This window comes from Micropterus salmoides, unplaced genomic scaffold (genome assembly GCF_014851395.1).
Source record: "Micropterus salmoides isolate LMB-PRFRI ecotype aquatic unplaced genomic scaffold, ASM1485139v1 Ms_hic_scaffold_6, whole genome shotgun sequence".
Lineage (NCBI taxonomy): Eukaryota > Metazoa > Chordata > Actinopteri > Centrarchiformes > Centrarchidae > Micropterus > Micropterus salmoides.
This window is the reverse complement of record NW_024044348.1, coordinates 20,300,143-20,320,103: the sequence shown is the minus strand read 5'-3', so window position 1 is coordinate 20,320,103 and position 19,961 is coordinate 20,300,143. Positions and strand designations below refer to the sequence as shown.

Genomic DNA, 19,961 nt, shown 5'->3' with positions numbered 1-19,961 from the left:
CATATTCTAACATAATCCAGTTCATCTTGTTCCTTTCTGTGGGGATTCAAGCTTGTAGAAACTTTTTTTTGCTTTTGTAAGGATCCTTCATCTTTCTCTGTCTTCTAAATCTCCATCTCCTCCTTCCTCTTCGTCTCTGAATCTATCTGTACTGCAGACGCAGAGGTACAGAATTAGAGTGAGGTTTCAGATGTCCTCAATAAAAAATGAACCAATAGCACAGATGACTGTAATATGACAAACACGTTTGTTGGCCAGTAACCCCAGAACCTTGTAATTATTACACCTCTAGTTATGCATGTTACGTGCTTTGTAATTTATGTGGTGAAGAATATGTCTATAGTGCGTGTCCATAGCCACAAAAGCCTGATTGTCTTGACACTTGCAACAGTGAGCAAGCCAGAGAGTCAGAGCCAAGTAACAAACCACAACTCTCTCTGATAGACACACTGTCTGTACATGAATAATAGCATGCTTATAAATCAAAACCATTGTTTTTATGTTTTAAATTAAGAATTGTTTTACCTGGAATTCACTACCTCATTCATTCCTCAACATGTCCATTCATCTTATCTTCATATGATGTAAATAAAACAGGGTTTTCTGCATTTTAGTGCATGGTTATTATTCAGGAACAAATGAGCAAGGATAGTGTGACAGTTGGTGTGAAACTGTATGTCTGACTGTGGAAACAATAGTGTGTTAAGTAAATGACAGTCATGCTGCTTGTCAGGCCCTACCCTCCATGCCTTCCTCTACCCATTTACAGTAAATGCTTTTCACTCATTGAGCATTACATGGCGGCTGCAGTTGGTTTCAATTAATTATGGAAGCTTGTCTGAAAAATGTGTTTGTTTAGCCTTGTAACGCACAAGCATCATTTGTGTTAATTTTGGTGTATTTTGAATAAGTCACACGTAAATGTGAGAACAATAGTGTGTCTGCATGTAGGCATGTATAATGCATGCATCATATATTTATCACTTGTTTTTGACTTTGTACAGGAGAGCTGTTACCAACATGTAAAGACAAATAAGTTAATGAAAAGTTAATTTTAATACTTTAAGTTTTCCTACCTTACCAGACTTAACAAAATAAGAAACAGAACAAAGTGTGAGATGATGACTTATTAGTTGGGACAAGCCCTTTAGACCTAACTCCAGTTTATGCAATGGGTGTTGCAGAAGTGCAGAAAGGCCCATCTGTCTCTCTGCCTATTATCTGAAGCCTTAATCGGGACTTACAGCAGGGCAGGCTAAATAAACAGTAAGTAAGTTGTCTTGGGTAGAGGAACGTCAATGCCTGCAACTTGCTCAAACCTTTGCTCTGAATGGTTCTGTATTGACCCCCCAGGACCCCCTGAGAATTCCCTAATTGAAAATTAATATTGAATCAATGCCGCGGTCCATTTGCATATTGATTATAAACATCCAGGAAGGCACCAAGTATGTCTTGGATCAATAGGGCCCTTCTGCAGCAGGCCGAGTGCACTACATCACATGGCAGCTGCCTGCTCCTGAGGTTAATGACTGCTGCTTGTTAAGGAGCTCTTGTCAGGTAGAATCCAGCCGCAGGGTCTTTCTGCCAGAGCTGGCAGCAGGTGAACTGTGGAGGGTGGAAAAGGAGGTACAGATTGAGTGGATAAAGGGGAAATATGGAATTCGGGCAACCCCTTACGTTTTTAAGTGACACAGAGTCAAAGTTTCTCTGCATTAGGTCTGTTAGTGACTTGTAAGCATCATTGTTGTGCTGTTTATATTTTTTGGACCTTGGCACCCTAGCATTGAACCCTGACCACTCCATAACACAGACCATAAAATACTTCAACCATGTGTGTTTGTTCTGTATATGTGTGTGTATAAGAGAGGATAAGGCAGGGAGGCTGATCAAAGATAATGTCGACCATTTCCAGCCCCTGAAGGGAGAGAAAACAATATTAGGTAGATCAAAAGGGCGCTTTTTAATTTGAAATGAAACTTTCACCGTATTACAAGACAAAGGAGAACAAGAATCCTCTACTTTAAGGCACCGATTAAGATTCAACACATACATTCCTCTCCCAAACTCCCCATAATAGTTTCCACATGTTGACGAGATGCAAGAGGTGGAGGCAGTAGTGAGGGGATGGCAGTGGAGACAATGGAGTGAAAAGGTTAGATGCAGCATAGAGAGAGAGAGCTCAAACCACTGTAACTGGTCACCTGAACACAGAATCCCACAGATGCCTGACTGGTTGGTTTAGTGGCAGTGTTAAAGCCTGGTTAAACTAATGGGGCTCTCTAAAACTGGATGATTCTCTGAACCCACAGGAGACAGCAGACCTGGTGTGAAGCACATGTGAGAACAGCTTATACTCCAGTCTATGAAAGGCAAGGTCTTGAATTAATGCCTCTGTGCAGACTGTGTCCATTCTCCCCTCGCCACCACCCCCACCCCAACACACACCCTGCACTGGGAGCTAGGCTCTGGGAGCCGGGATTGGAGTGCCGGGCCCAGAGAACCAGGCTGCATCTGATTGCTTCATTACAGGCCCTTTCATTGACTTGGTTGCACTGAACTGATGAACTGAGGCAGTGGACAAGAGCACATAATAGGAAGAAATGAATTCTTATCACAGCCTTCTCAGGAGGCCACTGGTCCTGGCTGGAGCCAACAGAGGCCATGGCTGAATGGAGAGGAGGGGGCGGTATCTGGGCCCATTCATGAGCCAGAAGCAGGATCTAGACTGAGGACATAATGGAGCTTTAGGATGTTGGATCAGTACACAGGGGAAGAACCATGAATCCACAGAGAGACATATTATTAGTAGTAGGCAGCTTGTTTTAATGATTAGTTTGGTGATTAGGGTTTGCTTTCTCCTGGAAACTGACACCCACGGCATAACATTTTTTCAATTGTTTATTCCAGCAGTCCTCCAGAGGCAGACCTCTGCTAGTTAGAGTCCCAGCTTTAGGCCCCACAGCAGCACCCAAGCACCCAAACACCAACCACTAAGATGAATAATTAATTTTTTACCTTACTGGGCTCTCACCCCTAACTCGCCAACCTCTGGCTAATGAGTGAGAAGAGTCTTCTACAGCAAGGACAATAACAGCACCCATTATAAAAACAACAGCAACACTAACAACCACGGCCCTGCATACAATAGAAACGCGGGATGTGGACATCACCAATTTAGCAGCAGGCTTGGACTCCGTAGGGCATGGGTTGTTAGTCCCTTGCCATGCCTTAGAGAGGCTAGGGACTCCACAACTCTGACTGACCTGCTCATTTCCATGCCTACATGCACAGTCAGCAATAAACTGAGGAGGAGGCGGGTAGAAAAACCTTGCATTTTACAAATGCTGCAAATGTGATTTTTAGACCATTAACATAACAGCAAGATAAATTATATGATGTGATGTAATGTGCATAAATGAAAAATCTTTTCAGTGGAGTCTGCTGATGGGCCGATCAGGTACCACACCTACCTGCCAGCGAGCTCTCCCCTCTTCCTCCCGGCTGCCATCAAATCTTTCCCCTCCCCCTCCTACTCATACCTGTTCACTTGGCACAAAATGGATGCTGCAAAGACATTTAATTGGCCGCCACTTCAGAATCCAAGGGCATTTGAAATGTCTTTTTAATAATACCTCTTCCCTTACAGAGCTGCTCTTGACAGTGTTTGGGAAGAATGTTGCAAACGGTTGTCTTGTAGCGGACATCAGACAGTCATGGTGCTCATCCTAAAGGGTTTTTGGCCTAAGTGATTGCTACTGGGGTGTAAGGGTTTTCTTTTTTCTTTTCCTTGAAATTGAATTGAAATCTTTATTTCAAACATGCAAGAGAAAGTATATAAAAAATAAAATAAAACCATGTTTAAAAACATAGGAGAAAAAAACTACATGAGCAGCAAACAAAGTACCCTTCTTTCCTGTGTTAACATACTTCTATCACATGTGCGAAAAGGAGTAGGAAGAAGTAAAACTTATGTACTCCTATCCCTTTAATTCTTACTTTCCTTCAATTTACAAAATTTATATTTATTATTATTATGTTGAGAGAGATATATATAAATATATATCCTTTTTTAGCATGTGGTAAATGTTAGTATGTAAGTATTGGCCTTATTTGTCATTTTGGTCATTTTAGAAAAGCTGGCCCATGTTTTAGCCACATCATCAGTTCATCATCATCGTAATTTTTTCCTTTGCTTGTCTCTTCCTCTCCCTCTCCTGTGGCTGAGCCATAGATAACTGAGTAGCAGTGTTTGACTGTAATCACTCCAAGTTTCTTTCTCTGGAGAGCAGCACAGCGGGCAGCACAGCTCCACCCCTCTAGGAGCTTTCAGCCCACTTTCACAGTATTACAACATGTTCATGGAGAATCAGACAACACCAGTTTGCACCAAGTTTGCTTACATATGTGTAATCCACAAGCACACACCTTTAAACTGTATAGCTTTGTTAAAATAACAAAGCTATACAGATCTACTAATTATCAACACAAACTGTGGTTAGAAAGAGAGAAATGTTGAGAAGGGAGGTGATAGGACTAGCCATTTAAATAAACCTTACAGCAATCATGTAGGGTGAACTGTTTACGCCTGCTCTGTCTACTGTCATATAGGTATTTTTGAAGGTAAAATTGAAAGCCTAAAGAAATTTGGCATACTGATTGGGCTCATATTAATACATGCTGGATATTCCACTGAGTTTAGAAGGATATATAGTTCAAATGATGGTTGAGTTGGTCCATTGCATCTCATCATCGGGATCCAAGTCTATTTTGTAATTAAGGCTGTAAGGTGCGTGCATAATCAAATAAATAAATGATGCTGCTAGAATTATGTGATAATAAATTAAAACATTACAAGAAGTGAATAAAGGAGCGGCTAATTACATGAGATGAGTCTTTTTCATTAGCCTTTTGAGAGGAAATTTCATTATATGCTTCACAAGCCATAGTGCCAGATGAAATCCAGTTTTAAAAGAATGCACAGGTATTATGTTAGGAAAACCATAAGAGTCATAACACTGCATTTGAATAGACATTTAGTAGTGATTTTGTTATCTAGTTTTAAATCTATTTTTAATTTGACCTATCCAAAGATTGACAAGTAGTCACTTGAAAAAGAGGACAACAGTCTTAAAGAGAGAGGCTTTAAAACCTCTGGCCTGTGCTGGTAGTGTCTGTGTCGTTAAGGGTTTGTAGCTTTTCAGTAGCATTTTAGTGCCAGCCTTTTTGGGAAATGTAAAAATATGTGACTCTGAGTAAATGTCTTTTTAGATTTCAGTTTGGAATGAGACATAACCTCACTCAGATATTGGCATATCTTCCATGATAAGTACAAATATTGATAGATCAGAGGCTTATAAACTAGCAATAAAGGTGATCTGTGCTACTATTTTTGTTCACCAGCTTATATAATATTAAGGTTTTAAACCTTGGAGTATTGATATTCAGTTTTGTTCACTTTCTCTATACCTTGTTGCGAGCTAAACATAAACTTGGTTAAATGCATCTCCAATAATTGCACTGCAAAGTTGGTTGATTATTTTGTACATAATTACAGTGGAAAACAACCTCCCTATTAAGCCTTTAATGGCCGTAATACAGAAAGCAATTATCATTACTTTGCTGCTCACACTGAAAATAAAGATTTCTCTAAATTAAAAGGATCCTCTGACTACTGCCAAGGCTAATTGTGTGGGGTCTTGTACAGACATCAGGTTGTACATCATTTGTAAGGGCTAAATGCTGATCAGTTAGGAAGGCCTTTACAAGCTGTGTCCTAAGTGTGTGTTTTTGGGACTGCTCTGCTGCCAGGGAGTCTGATAGCTCTTAAATTATTTATCTATCAGGCTGCTGGACGGTAGTCACGGCGACCTAGGCCCCGTAGTGGTTGTCTGGCGACATCTCCTTCCAACAGTAGACATTAGCAGAAAGGGGTAGGGGTGCTAACCTTCCTCACATATAGACCCTCCACACTGTGTTACAGGCTCACGAAAGATTTACAAAGATCTGAGTGCAGAACTTTTTAATTAGGGAAAAAATTAGGTTAGAAACAGAAAAAGATTGAAAAAGAAAGATAGAAACAGCCACCCGTTTTCCTATTAAGGAGAAATGTCAAGCGCGGTGGTGAAGCAATAGTCTGTGTGCATCCCTTTGTTGTCCTCCCTGACATTGAAGGCTAATTTTTCATGGTTATTTGAACTGGAAAATGAAAGAGAGGTTTGCGATTATTTCCTATAAATGACAACACAATCGCATTACGCTTCAGTACAAACACAGAGAGGATATTGCCTTTTCATATTTCATGTGAAAGTAATGGATGGGCTATGCAAAGAGGAACAGAAAGAAAGACAAATGGTGAAAGAAAGCTCCCTGTGTTTGATTTGTATTAGAAACTGAATGTAGAGAGGTAGCAGGAGTTTTTCTTTTTTTCAATAAGTGGTAGCACTCCCATGGATGTTTTAAAGTGCCTGTGCAGTGTAATCATTGGATTTCTTTAGCAATTAGCTATGAGCAACCAGCCAGGGTGGTTGTTAGAAGAAAAGTTGCCCAGTGTAGCCACTGCAGTCTCGACTAGAAAGATATATATCCATAGTAAGGTCCCTCTACAAGCTGTATTCATGTATGTCTATACAGTTGTATGATGTAATATATAAAAATAAGTGTAATAAATAAATAAGATCAAACACCAGCCCACCATCCTCCACCTCTCCTCTCAACTATCCTGAAACATCTGAACTTAGCAGGCCGTTAAACTTTAGAGAGCAAACACACATCAATGATACCCTATATTTTATATTTTAAATAAAATTGATTAGCAAAATTGGTATTCATAACCTTGTCAGATTCTGTTTTATCTGGGCGTACGCTTTCATAAACAAACAGCCGGTTAGGCCCTGGGCTGTGGATGGAGACAGGGAGGGCAGGATGACCATCGAGGAGGATGGCAAACCAGCCCACTCTGGAGGGGCATGCTGAGAAATGTGTTTGTGTACTTTTAAGTTTACAAAGATTGAAGGACCGGCAGGAAAGCCTCTGCCGGCAGGACTCATGTAAATAGGACCCATGTGGGAGCTGTGAGACGGACTCCTAACACGCGCCGAGGTAGCCGCTACATACATCCAACCATGGCAACATTGATTTTCTGAGCTAATACCTCCACAGAATAGTCCACAGGCAGATGGATGCACTACAAAGATATGCAAATGTTGCATTCGATAAATCGACAGGCACAGATCTTTTTCAGACAGTCCACTGTACTGGTCTGCAGTGCCTAAAAGGAGAGATAAACAGATAAGTACCTGTTAATGGACACACACCATACACAAGTGCGCACACCCAGACAAACATACAAGCACCTGCCAGTTACCTGGGAAAACTGGGATCGATAATAGAATTTCATGTTAAGCAGAACCGCTTCAGAAAAGCGCATCAAATAAATGCTTGGGCTATCAAGCTTTAGTTTTTAATATGAACATGATATTTTTAATGTGGCATGCTATATTTTCAATTTTCAAGGTTTTCTTCAAGAAAGCTTTTTGCACCATATCTTGTGGATAATAACAAAACAAACTGTGGTTATAGTCATATTCAGTCCGCTTATTAGTCAGATATGAAACAAAAGCTACTGGGTGTATGTCATATATAATAGATGTGGGCTGTCTTGTTAAGCCCAGCAGGCTGTATGTGGCTGTGTCTCTGTGGAGAAGGGCTCTGAAGCTCGCTGTACCTGGTAATTAAAGAGAGTTTGTGGCAAAAGCCAAACATCAGGAGAGATGAGCTATGAACAAAAGAGCTGTGACAGTTTCAGGTTATGTGATTTTTGTGTCCCTTTTTTGCCAAATGAAAAATCAATACTTTTTCCGGGTTATACATATTCAGAGTGTCCACCATGCTTCCGCCCTGATGGAGAGAGGGGCGGGGGACTGAGGGCTACAGTGGGGGGGAGTCGCCTGTTCGTCTGTCATAACTGTACCATCGCATTTTCCAACCCACTGGTGAATATTTCAGAGTTGATGTGATTGCCCTTCATGACAGTGTCCCCCCCCACCCACCCACCTCTTCAGCCACCCCCACACTCAGTCAACCCACCCCAATTCTGTTTGGTCCCTTTGAATAGCCCCATATAGGTGAAGGCATTGTAGTGTGAGCTGGAAGAAAAAGAAAAAGATGCATTAATAAAAGGAGGTTGATTTAAGAGGAGGCAGCGATGGAAGACGACAAGCATAAATGCATGACGGGGGGTGGCAGAGAGGCAGAGTGACTCTTTGTACAGGACAATGTCCCTCAGGCAGAGTAGATGGAAGAGTACTGCCCAGTGATGTTTTTGCCCCCTATCCAGGCTTTTAGCTCACCACCCCAGCAGGGAAAAGTACAGCCTGCATCTTCCATTGTGGACGTAATATGTGTTAGTGACTGGCCATCATCTTGAACATTCAAGGAAGTCACAGATTGGTGTGTGTGTGTGTGTGTGTGTGTGTGTGTGTGTGTGTCAGCTGGGGCAGAGGAGTGAGCAGTCCCTGAATGCTCACTCCCTGTGTAGCCACATTAACCTAGATCCTCCTCTTTCATCACTCAAGTAAAACACAAAGAGAAAAGAACTAGAGCAGCACTCACTTTATTTGTAATGTATCTAAACATGCCATTACCACGAGAAGTATTTCTAATTAGTATCATTTCCCGTGAGATAATGCTTTACTTGGTGCTCAGTGACAGTTCCTAACTTACTAAGTATCAGGAGCACAAAAAAGCCAACTCACATTAAGTGTGTATAAATGTAATTTCATGTTAAAGAATTCTGTTGAAAAACATGACTTATATGTGTAACTCTTTGTGACCAGACTGCACTGAGTGTCCTTTAAAAAAAGCCAGTGACTTTGAAAGGCAAGGGGGATCAAATTAAGTGTTGTGTTGAAGACCTATGGGGCTGGTTTGATGAGCAGGCACCACTGGGAGACCAGTAGAGCGATGGAGGAGGGGGCGCCGCGATATTGTTCTAAGGCAGTGTGAGCTATCACTGCTGTTTGTGATTAACTTGCCGTTTAAAGTTTTTTTAGTTATTAGCTGCCCAACTGTGTAGCCCCCACTCCATCTCCTGCACCACCTCCTCCTTCCTCTGCTACCCCCCGCCTCCCATCCTCCCTCCTCTTGCCCTCAGCCCCATGGAGACACAAAGTATTCATTCACATTTAGATCCTGAGGTCACAGCAGGGCCAGCAGGGAGAGGCCAGCGAGTCCCCCCATAGACAGGTCAGGAATCTAACACGTAACTCCGACCAGCAGTGCTGAGGTAGCTTGCTCTTCTTTCCTTTCAAAATGTGAAAGTGTGTGGGAGAGAGGGAGTGAGAGCATGAGTGAGAAAAGAAGAGTACAGAGACAAATACACCTGTGTGTGTGTGTGTGTGTGTGTGTGTGTGTGTGTGTGTGTGTGTGTGGCATCTAGTGTTTGGTGCATTTTGTGGACATTTTGCTACATTGATTCTGATGTATAGCAATGTGTATTTTACTACACTTTCATTTTAAATATTACTGTCCACGTTTCCACATTTTAACTCAGCAATGCTTTGTAGTGCACCTGACCAGTATGGTCACTGATAATACCATGTTGTGGTTTATTGGTTGTTCATAAGCAAAAGCCCCTCTTGTCTCTGGCTAGATTGTGGGCATGTTTTGCTCTGTTGTGGTTTTATGAGAGGTAGCTTGTGAGGATGCAAGGAGGGAGCTTCTGTGAGTGTGTCGGTCGGAGGGGGGTTATGAGGGGTGGGAGTGTTTTCCTGTGTGTTGTGCTTTAAAAGGGGGGTCTTGCGTATGGGGCGCAGAGGTGCTGATATGAGGAGCGGACAATGCATGAAAGCCCTCGGCATGGGTCCTGTGTCTCATTGTCCCATGGTACCCTCCTGTCACTTTCATTTTGCACCCTGTAGTCCAGAGTCAGGCCAACTTTGATATAAGGAAGGGGTGCAAGGGATGATGGAGGGGAGCAAGAGGGGGATTTTTTAAAAGAAAAAGTAGGGGAGAAAGATAGAGTCTGTGAAGTGTGAAATAAGATTGCTTTTTATCCGACAGTGCAGCGTTAAAGAAAAGGAAGCTGTCCGGCCTTGGATCAAGCGGGGGGGGGGGGGGGGGGCACACACCTCTGATTACAGTGCGGTCCTGTGACACCTGGTTAAAATGATAACAACAGCCTCAATAATCATAATGAGAGTAATGAGAGCTTAGACACACAGCTCCACACAAGAGCCCAGAGAGAAGCAGAGCTCAACCCTCGCTTCCAGTACTCGAGTGCCGGGGAGAGGGAGAAGCTCATCTCAGCCCCTGCGCTGGTTCTCCAGGACTTACGAAAGCCAAGAGAGATAGACAAGACAGTGCTGTTGACTGAACTACTTTATATGCAACAAAAAAGAAAAGGCTGTCACTGCCATTTGAAGAACACTGGAGCCATTCTCAGGTAGGACTGTGATTCTGTACTTTAAGAAAGGCAGTTATCATCATAGCAGTGTATTCTGCTGAGGCCGAGGATGGAGGAGGAGCCTGACCTAGTGAAAGATATCTAGAGTGACTATTATTACTTGCTGCTGCTCTTCTCTACAGTCTGGGAAGGAATACTGGAAAGTGCAGTGGTTACCATCAATTATTTATTAGGCCGTTTGTGCTTGTCAGTCTGATTAGCATTAGTGTAATCACTGCTCTTCAGGGGAAAGGAAGGCCGCTCTCTCTCATCTGAAGGTAATCTTGCCGTTTTCAGAGTCTCATCTTCACCGGACGCGTCTTGCATAGCATCTGCTTTTGTCATCTCCACATATTTCTTCCCTTTTCCCCTTCCCCGTGTGTTTCTGTCTGTTGCTGCTCGGCCCCTTCCCCCCGCACCTCATTAATGTGTGTGAGTAAGTTGCTCTCTCCCAGCTTGTATAGAGTGACACCTATGGGTCTGATTAAGCCTCTGCACTCACTGGCAAAACACAAGAGGGGAAGACTTGCGCCTGTATGGTATGTGAGTGTGTGCGTACATCTGTGCGTGTCTGTCTGCGAGATGCTGGAACAGAGAGACTATGGACTGTCCCCAATGAGTGACTGGCAGAGCAAAGCTGATATTTATATGTTCAGAACAAATGAGTGTAATCTCTATGTCGGCAATGGGTTTATTCAGCTTGCATGATTAGATTAATGGAACTGTTTCATATCATTGTATTAGGATGGTTAATGAAGACAATTAATTAGAAGACAACCTTCAGGCTATTGTCCCTTACATCTCTCAGATTTGGGTTAGAAATGGCCTGCTGCCATAGCTTTGAGTGTTTCTTCTCATTTATTTTCAGAGTTAATCTATGGCTACAGTTAGTGTCTCTTCTATTTGCATCCTACTCTTAGGCCACTCATGACCTTTCATTAATTATGGTTGCCCTGGCTTTAATCATTCTGTAATACCGTTGGAGATGAGAAGAGGAATAGGCAAAGCCATTTGCCACTTAAAAGATGTAACACTGATCCTGGAATTAAATGTCTGCATTTCTGCATAAATTGTGGACAGGGCTCTGTGTTGAGAGTGCTAAAAGTGTCATATACATCAATTAAACATCTAAATAAAGACACATTGAAAACACAAGGAAAAAAAAACATCAGCGCACATTTGAGCATGTACAGTATGTGCGCAGGAAGTTGGGGGTGTGAACAGGAAAGCTGAATAGCATTAGAATGTTGGCTGCCTAACAGAGTTATGTTTAAGCACAAGTATGTATTAATGTGTAGGTGGGGAATTAGTCTCACTACAAGTGTCACATGGCTAAGAAATGACACCTTGCCCCATTTTTTTAAAGGTGAAAAAATTTACCTGGGGATTATTTTGTAATCTGAGCACCTATGCAGCTCTACAGTATCCTAATTCTCGTGGAGTTGTGAGATTTATGCAGGCAGGAGTTAGATGGGATTTTAGGACTCGGCAGGAGATCTCTGGTTTTCTGGGAATGTTTAAGATCCGCCTCACCAGCATGGGATGGACTGCACTGGATGGAATTCATGGGTTGCCTTGGAAACATAATAGAAACATGGTTAAAAATAAAAGAATAAAATGTATTCATGTGTGTGGGATCCAGGGAACACTTAAATATGCTGTTTTACTAGGAGCTAGTCATCCCTTTTAAATATCTTTATTTAAACACAGGATCATTGGATCACAGGATCAGCTTTTAGCAATAATGTGTAACAACCCGATCCCCACACCAATCACTGTGCTCAGACCGCTGTTTCCTACAGCATTTGTATCAGCAAGCAGGAAATGGAAGAAATTGCTTGTGTCCTGTCAGTAATACAGTTTTTCCATAGATTTTTTTAAACCAAATAACCCCCTATGTATACATGAAGTTGTTTAGAATAATTCAACTTGTGTTATGGTAATAAACACCTCCTATGATTTTGTAGCTTTAGTATTTAGTCAACCTTTACCAGCAACACTGTTTTATATTGCCATATAAATAGCAATATATGTTCTAGATACTGTTAAATATCCAACTTTTTTAAGCCTACAGAGAAAAATATTTTCTTTCCCATACACAGCAGAAAATAAAAAGTCAAATAAAAAAACAGAATTTTCTTTAATGTGTTTTTCATTTATAAGCATGACGTACTGTATTTGCACCTCTATTTACCCTTTCAGGAGAAAAAAGTGAGATGTTTGTCATTCTATCCACGAGCAAGAGCTGTCATCAGGAAAGGGACTGTGAGAATAGCCATGTGGTTCAGAGATGTAATTCAAAGTGTATCTGTGATAATGACACATACCAGAGTTTGAGAACACGTTGTCAACCTCTATATACAGTGTATGCAATGTTTTATAACTGACAGGATAAACAGTGAGTGTTGGGGATAATGTAACATCATAAAAGTGGTTTTGGCTGTGGGTAGTCATGTGGTGAGCTAAGATTGGATGTGTGATGACTGCAGGGCTGAATACTTGAACAGGATATTTCAGTAGCTGTTGTAGCATTGTCAATATATCAATAGCTCATAGAGTAGAGACCTGAGCATGAATGCATTTTCAAAAGAGCATTTAAGTACATTTGCTGAGAATTAGCTGACTTGTGTAATAACTGATAGAGTGTATTGACTGCGGCCTAGTTTACTGTTGTCAAATCAATGCGATTGCATGCAAGTCCCACTACTTTTAAACAAACTTAACAGGCAAAGGGGATGTTCAGGGGGCACTGGAGGGAAATAAACAAGATTGATGCCCTTTTTATTATCTGTTTTTGCTATCTTTTCCTCTGTGTGTTACTTACAAATGGCGTTATCGGATATCCATTGTTTGGACTTCGATGTTCCTAAATAGCCTGATATATTGAGCTGAGGCTTTTAAGGTGGTTACAGGGGATTTCTGCCTTTGACTTCACATGAAAATAAAATGAATTCTGGCTCTGAAAGTTTTAAATATTTATGATTTTTTTTTTTTTGTGCAATAGTTGGATAGAAGAAGTGACATGAGGCTTGTATTGGTAAGTAACCTAGCAGACTGCAGCAGGGACAGTAATGTATGTGTGTGTTTGTGTGTGTGAGAAAAAGAATGGGGGTTTGTCTAGGATAAGGTCTTTCTCTTGCAGGATACTGCTCACACAATTATTTTTCCATCTGCCCACTTCAGACCACGTGTGTGCTTTTTTCCAGTTTTTTTGGTCCACATTGAACAGAGAAAAACATTTGTGTCACGGTTTTGAATACATGGAGAAATATAATAAATTAGCTTTCAATACTACAAATACCATAATAATAATTTTAGAAAATAAAATATTTGCCTTCATCATGCCCTATAATTTGACTCTTATTTTATAAATCTTGTCAAAATAAATTTCACAGTGCTGATCAGACTGCACAGGACAGAAAGCAGATTCTGCCCTCTTTGTCTGCTAGCCTTGCAACTGTGTGTCAGCATATGTAATTGTTGCAAGCTCCTATAGAAAAAAACGCTGCCGTCCCTTTAAGTGCTTCCACCAATTCTGATGGCGTGGTAATTTACATATCCCGTCCTCCCTCCCCCTTCAGGAGAGCTGAGTGAGGATGTGGAGGCTGCTAGTGAGACCACCACAGACCAGGAGGACCAAACCAAAGACAGAGAAAGTGGGGGGGAGAAGGAGCTCACCAAAGGGACAGGTAAGGCCAATATTTACACCACACACATTTAGGGAATACTATTCACGGGGAACATGTGGGCCTGCACCTGAAATGTGCTGAACAACAGGCCTTTTGTCTACTTAAATTTAACTTTTTTTTTTAAATATTAAAAACTCCCTAAATCCACTGTTAGCTTTCAAAGGCTGCAGGTTTCCAGGCATTAAATCCCATCAGATACAGTTGTGATAAACTGTCAATTTAGGTAATATGTTCAGGTGACATGTGACCCATGTTTTGTCTTTGCTCAATAGCTGATGTGAAGAGAGGGGCCTGTGTGAACACACATGTGATAGCTCTGTCACCTTCTCAACTTTGGTGCACACTCACAGGAACACAAACAACATTTACCTGTGTTTAATGTAATCAGATCAGGATGTTGTTGTTTTTTTTTACTCTGTGCACCTCTTTATTGACAGGTGTAGTTGGTGAAACCTACGCAGGGGGTTGGGCTTAGGGTAAGGGGGAGGAGCTTTAGGCCTAAGCAATCTCTCAAGGGCAAGCTGCAGTTCCTATAAAAAAAATAAAAGCATTTTGAGCATTTTTGGAAGCATTGTAGATTTGTAATCTTACAAATGTTTTCAAATTATGGGATTTTTCCTGTTTGAATGGTGCAGCATTGATCCATTTTCAACTCTTCATTGAAGGATGCATGTGTGGATTTTCTTTTTCTGTTTGTTGGGCCTGTTAGGACAATAACTACAACACATGGTGAAATATGAAAAGTTCTAAACCTCAAATCCTAAACCTTGGTATGATTGGGGTCTGTCTGGAAGGCCCTACATTGTTTTAACAGAGGGACTGTTTACAATGAAAGATGACAACATTGATGATAGTAGAAGTACTAAAACAGTTTTTGCAAAGTAAACTAGTATTAAAAGTAGAACCAATATAGCTTCTAATTTAATAATATTGATACTGGAGCCAGTAGTCAAAGTCCATTGATTGTCAGACGTGTGAAAGATGTTGATACTTGCTGTACAGTACTTTAAACACAGACACTGTATGGCCGCCTTCCGCGCTGTGCTGTCTCCTCAACATGAATGAAACATGGTCTAATAACAAGTTAAAATCAGGAATCTAAGACTTGCTATGTGCATCACTGCGTCTAATTATATATAGACAGTGTTTGTTTACTGATTGTATTCAGATTTTTGAAATGTCAGTGTAAATGAAATATAGTTTCATTTGTCTTTCTTATGCACAATTTACTTTGTATGCCTGTGTTAGAAAAACAACGTTGGCAGTTAGGACATCTCTTATTCAATAGAAGAGATTTCTGATAATGATGACACTGAACAGTAACAGGCCTGGATAGATGCTTCTCACTTGTCTAACTTCCTGTGTTACTGCGGGATGTTTTGATTTACACTAGTCAGGTTAAAAGCTGGAAAACAATTCAGACCTTCTGCATACCTAGGTTTTTTATAAAGTGTAGCGGGGGGGGGAAACTTCATCACAGTGTTTGAAGCCCAGCCTTTGTAAAATGTCTTTGATATTCGAACTTCTATTTTAAATGAGGCTGAGTTGTTTGTGCTCTTTGAAAGGGCGACACTCTTCTTTGATGGAAGAAATAATGATATGCATGCCTGACTGAATATGGCTAAAAGTATGTTTTAGCACATCAAAATAAAGCACTTTAAAAAGCATTAAAATGAGCTGGCCGATTAATAATTCACTCATACCTGTGGTGCACAGGAAGACGACTCCTCGCATTAGGATTCCTCCTTTTTGAAAGGCATGCAATTTGATACAAGCATATTCAGTTCCTTTCCTCCCCTCTGTCAGTCGCTAATCACCAAATAAGTGTGTTTCTGTGTTTTCACAAAGGAAATATGTGCTTGCATATGAAAAATTTACAGCTTCCCAGCAGCTTATTAGAAACGCTTAGTTAAAAATAGCATGTGCATTAGGGAACCAGGTCTGAGGTTCTGTTTGATGTCAGTGAAAAGGTGGGTGGGTAGGTTGGGGTGGTGGGTGCAACGCTGTGTTGTCAGCGAAAAGTAGACAGCTGTAGTTTAATGGAAGGGTCCCTTTTTGTACGTCAAACTTTTTTGCGATTGATGAATACAATGCCCATTCAAAGCAAGTGCAGAAAACTTGTAGGGAAAAAAGCGAGGAAGACCTCACAATGCATTTGGTAAACAGAGGAGCACTTGTTTGGGCTGGTGATTGTCTGAAACTGTTTGTACAGTAGGCACACAGATGGCGTGCCTGATAGAATATTGTGTATGAGCATCTTGGCAAACCTGTTATTTATCTGAAAGGTGCCCAGTCTCCCACTGTCTGAGGCTGAGCTGTTTCTGAGGTCCATCATTAGAACTACTGAAGTATTTCTTCTCATCGTTGTCATGTAGCTGTTGGAACAGAGCACAACATTGTTCCTTTACAAATGACAGTCACTGTCAGACAGACAGCATTAGTGAACACAGAAAAAAGGCTTCCTCCTTTTTAAAGCCACTGTCAATCTTATTTTCTCTTTCGTGTTCCACAGCTCCTCAGTATTCATTAAAATCATTTAGGGGTACATCACAAGCCTTTGTAAAATGCATATGTATTCAGCATGTCATCTCTTGAAAGATGCCTTCATTATTCTGTTGTTTATTTTATTTATCTCAAAGATAATACATATATATGTACATGTACAGGCATTCAGACATATGTAAATGTCACATGCTCCCAACACTGCAGGTATTACGTGGTGCCACTTTTTGTGGTTATGCAGTGTATTATAATAACTATTACAATAAGTATATATCCTGAGAGAGGAAAATACAAATTAGGAGTAAAAGTAATTATATGTGAAATGCTAAAATCTTAATGTATTTGGACAATGATGTCTGTGTTAGCGTAGCTGCAAGTTAATCATCCTCTATGATTAGTAATTCAAAGGGTCATTTTTAATGCTAGGTATGAAATATGCATGAATGGATAGTCATGAGCCTCTTTCGTCTCTCCTCGCATCTCCTTCACCTAGCCGAGACAGCACTGGTAAAAGGAAAAGATCTTCTGCATAGGATCGGGATTCTTACCTTCATTAAAGCAGGTGGTGTATTTATGCAGCAGAAATGTATGGGGATGCAGCAAGGAGAAAGGCAGGGTGGTAAGTGTAGAGGAGATAGGAAGGTTAAGAGAGCATAAAGAGGAGGAAGGAGGAAATGTTAATACACCTGCAGATTTGGACACAATGTGATTTGACATATTTAACATAAATGTATGGGAGAGGTTGTATTGAAAGTTGGGGGGGGGGGAGGTTACAGGGATATGGGGAAGAGGGAGAGAGAAATAGTTTCTAAGGCGGAGAAGGTGGATGTCCTCTGAAACTGAGGTGGGGGTTGGGGGATATTTTTTCTAGCCTGGGTCATCAACATTCTGATACCAGTAAAGCCTGTGGAGATCACACAGACTTATAAGTAGTCAAAAGCACTACACTACTTACTGAAAACATGTAACATACAATGATATATATTCTGAATGTCAGTGAATCTTTAACCTACTGACTGAGAAATCAATATTTACTTTTGATGATATAATAATTGAACAAACATATTTATATTAATATTTTTAATATTTCAGTCAAAGTCATTTGCAATGTATGTGTCAATGCAAGATATCTAAAGCCAGTCCGAGAATAAGACTGGGGCGTGCAGGTTCCAATTTAGCATTTGATTAGCAGCTGCACACTGTTTTTACAGTGCCTGTGTAAAAATAAATAAATAAATAAAAAGTGCATGTTATGGTATTGTCCTACATCATTATGCCCGAAAATAATGCTTTTACCTCTCACATATTGACTTAATCACAATTAAACCTTCATACATTTTAGACCGAACACCTGCAGCAGAAGTGTTGTTTAGATCATCATGTGAGGTTTAAAGAATTTACTTTACACAATAAGTGTAAATAGTTTATAATAGTAACAAATTATGACATAACATTATTGAATTGACATTAACATATTTACCTGACTGTACTAGAATCAGATTAGTTTGCACCACTTTCAGGATGCTCCAAACCTGTGCTGTGTTTCTCTATGGGTTTTCACACAGACCAGCTAAAAAATGTTCCAAAGTATTTATAGTTAAATTATACCAGAGAAATTGTTTGGAGGAAGACTGAGCAGCTGGGTTTTCTTATACAATCTATGTGTCTGCCTGTGTGTGTTTTTTGGCTCCACATCCACCTGTGTGTTTGTATAAATGTGCTTTACACATGTGCACGTTCAGGTGTGTTGCATGTAGGAGAAGCAGATGCTGTGTTGCACAATGTAGATGCTGCATTTAGTCTGTATAATGAACATGATGATTAGCATCCCCTAGACTCAGCACCGTGGCATTGCAGTCTGTAAATTTTTATTGTGCTCTCGATTGTGCTGTTTGTCTCCTGGTGTTGCTCATTCAGGAACAGACTTACCAAATGTTATGGATTGTTCTCTATATAACAGTGCAGATATGTAGATTTAATATGAACTGTGGTTGAAGTGGAAATTGCATGCTTATGGTTAGTTACAATCAAATTATTCAAGTTTACGTTATTGTTACTCTAAACCAGGAGACATTCAGTGCCATGGTGATTTCTCACTGCTTTTAAACCCTAAGTAGTATGAGAAATCAGGAGACAGAGCAGTGAAAATGTTTCCATATTCATATCACGTCCTTTGAGTGCTTGTCATCCCTCAAATTGTAATTCCTTTTGTCTTTGAAGATAATAGGCCATAAATTGTCCTTGTTTGTGAGCCAACTCCCTGAAAGCTCAGTGTTTATGAGTTTTACCATGGGGTGTCTAATGGCCTAGCACCAGTGCTGTGTCCTGTAAAGGTGAACGCCATGTCATCCTCTTGTTCAGGGGCCAGAAGATTAATAATGCTCCTACTAATTAATATCTGCTCTTAATTTCTTCATATTCAATTTGCCTTTTTAACTTTTGTTCTATAAATGCAGATTTGGACTTCATAAATAATAGGAAATTCTTTTATATGTAGCTTCAATATCAGGTTTTTAGTTCAAGGCTTCAGTTTGATTTTTTTATTTTATCAATGCAGAATAATTACTTGAGAAATATAAGATGAAATTGAACACTGACCTTTATTGCTTTGGGCTCTGGCACAGGCTGTAGAATAAAAATCTGAATAGAAATGGGGAAAAAGAAAAGACAATATTCAGGTATTGTTAGCATAGCATTAAAATAGAATGATTTGTAGCACTGGGGGAGTTGAATCATCTCCATATTAATGGCCAACTTGCAGAGGGAATAGAGGCAAGGATTTTTTACATTGCGTGGAACAGAAGGGCGTCAGAAGCCCTCTACAATGTGAAGGTGAAAGGTTTTAGGAAGTTGGGGATCAGAGGACACAGTTTTCAGAAAGTGTATCACAGAGGATCGTTGAGTTTCCCTTTGCACTGACTGTGGGCTGAGCTTAAGTTTAAAGTGATTGGCAGACTGTGGCTGTTCTGGGCAAAGTAACAGTAAAGTTATGCTTCCTTGCTGGCGTGGACAGACTGGATGATAGGTTATGTTTTGTTTTTTTTACAATCGGAGGCCTGAAGCTGCCACGGCGAGACAGGAACTGTGGTAATGAGGGGGCAGAGGCTCCAGAGATGATGAGGACCCCATGTCAGTCAGTAGGAGGGGAATTCCCCTCCACAAACAGCAGGATTATTTCCCCCCCCAAAGAATTCCTTACATATTGTTTACTGTAACTCACATCTTAGAATATGGATAACCTCTCTCAAGGATAAAACAGTTCAATGGCAGCTGTGATTTCACTCCTGGAAGATTTCAATGGCAGATGACTGTTGTGGTTAATTCAGTCT

General features: G+C 40.6%; 1 protein-coding gene across 1 annotated transcript in view; it reads left to right on the top strand.

Annotated features, from left to right (window-relative positions):
* The window catches only part of zfhx3 (zinc finger homeobox 3), a 113,810-nt gene that overhangs the window by 71,591 nt on the left and 22,258 nt on the right, over window positions 1-19,961 (top strand). Inside the window, 1 exon segment of the mRNA XM_038700886.1 lies at window positions 14,023-14,130. Coding sequence (XP_038556814.1) covers window positions 14,023-14,130 — 108 coding nt within the window.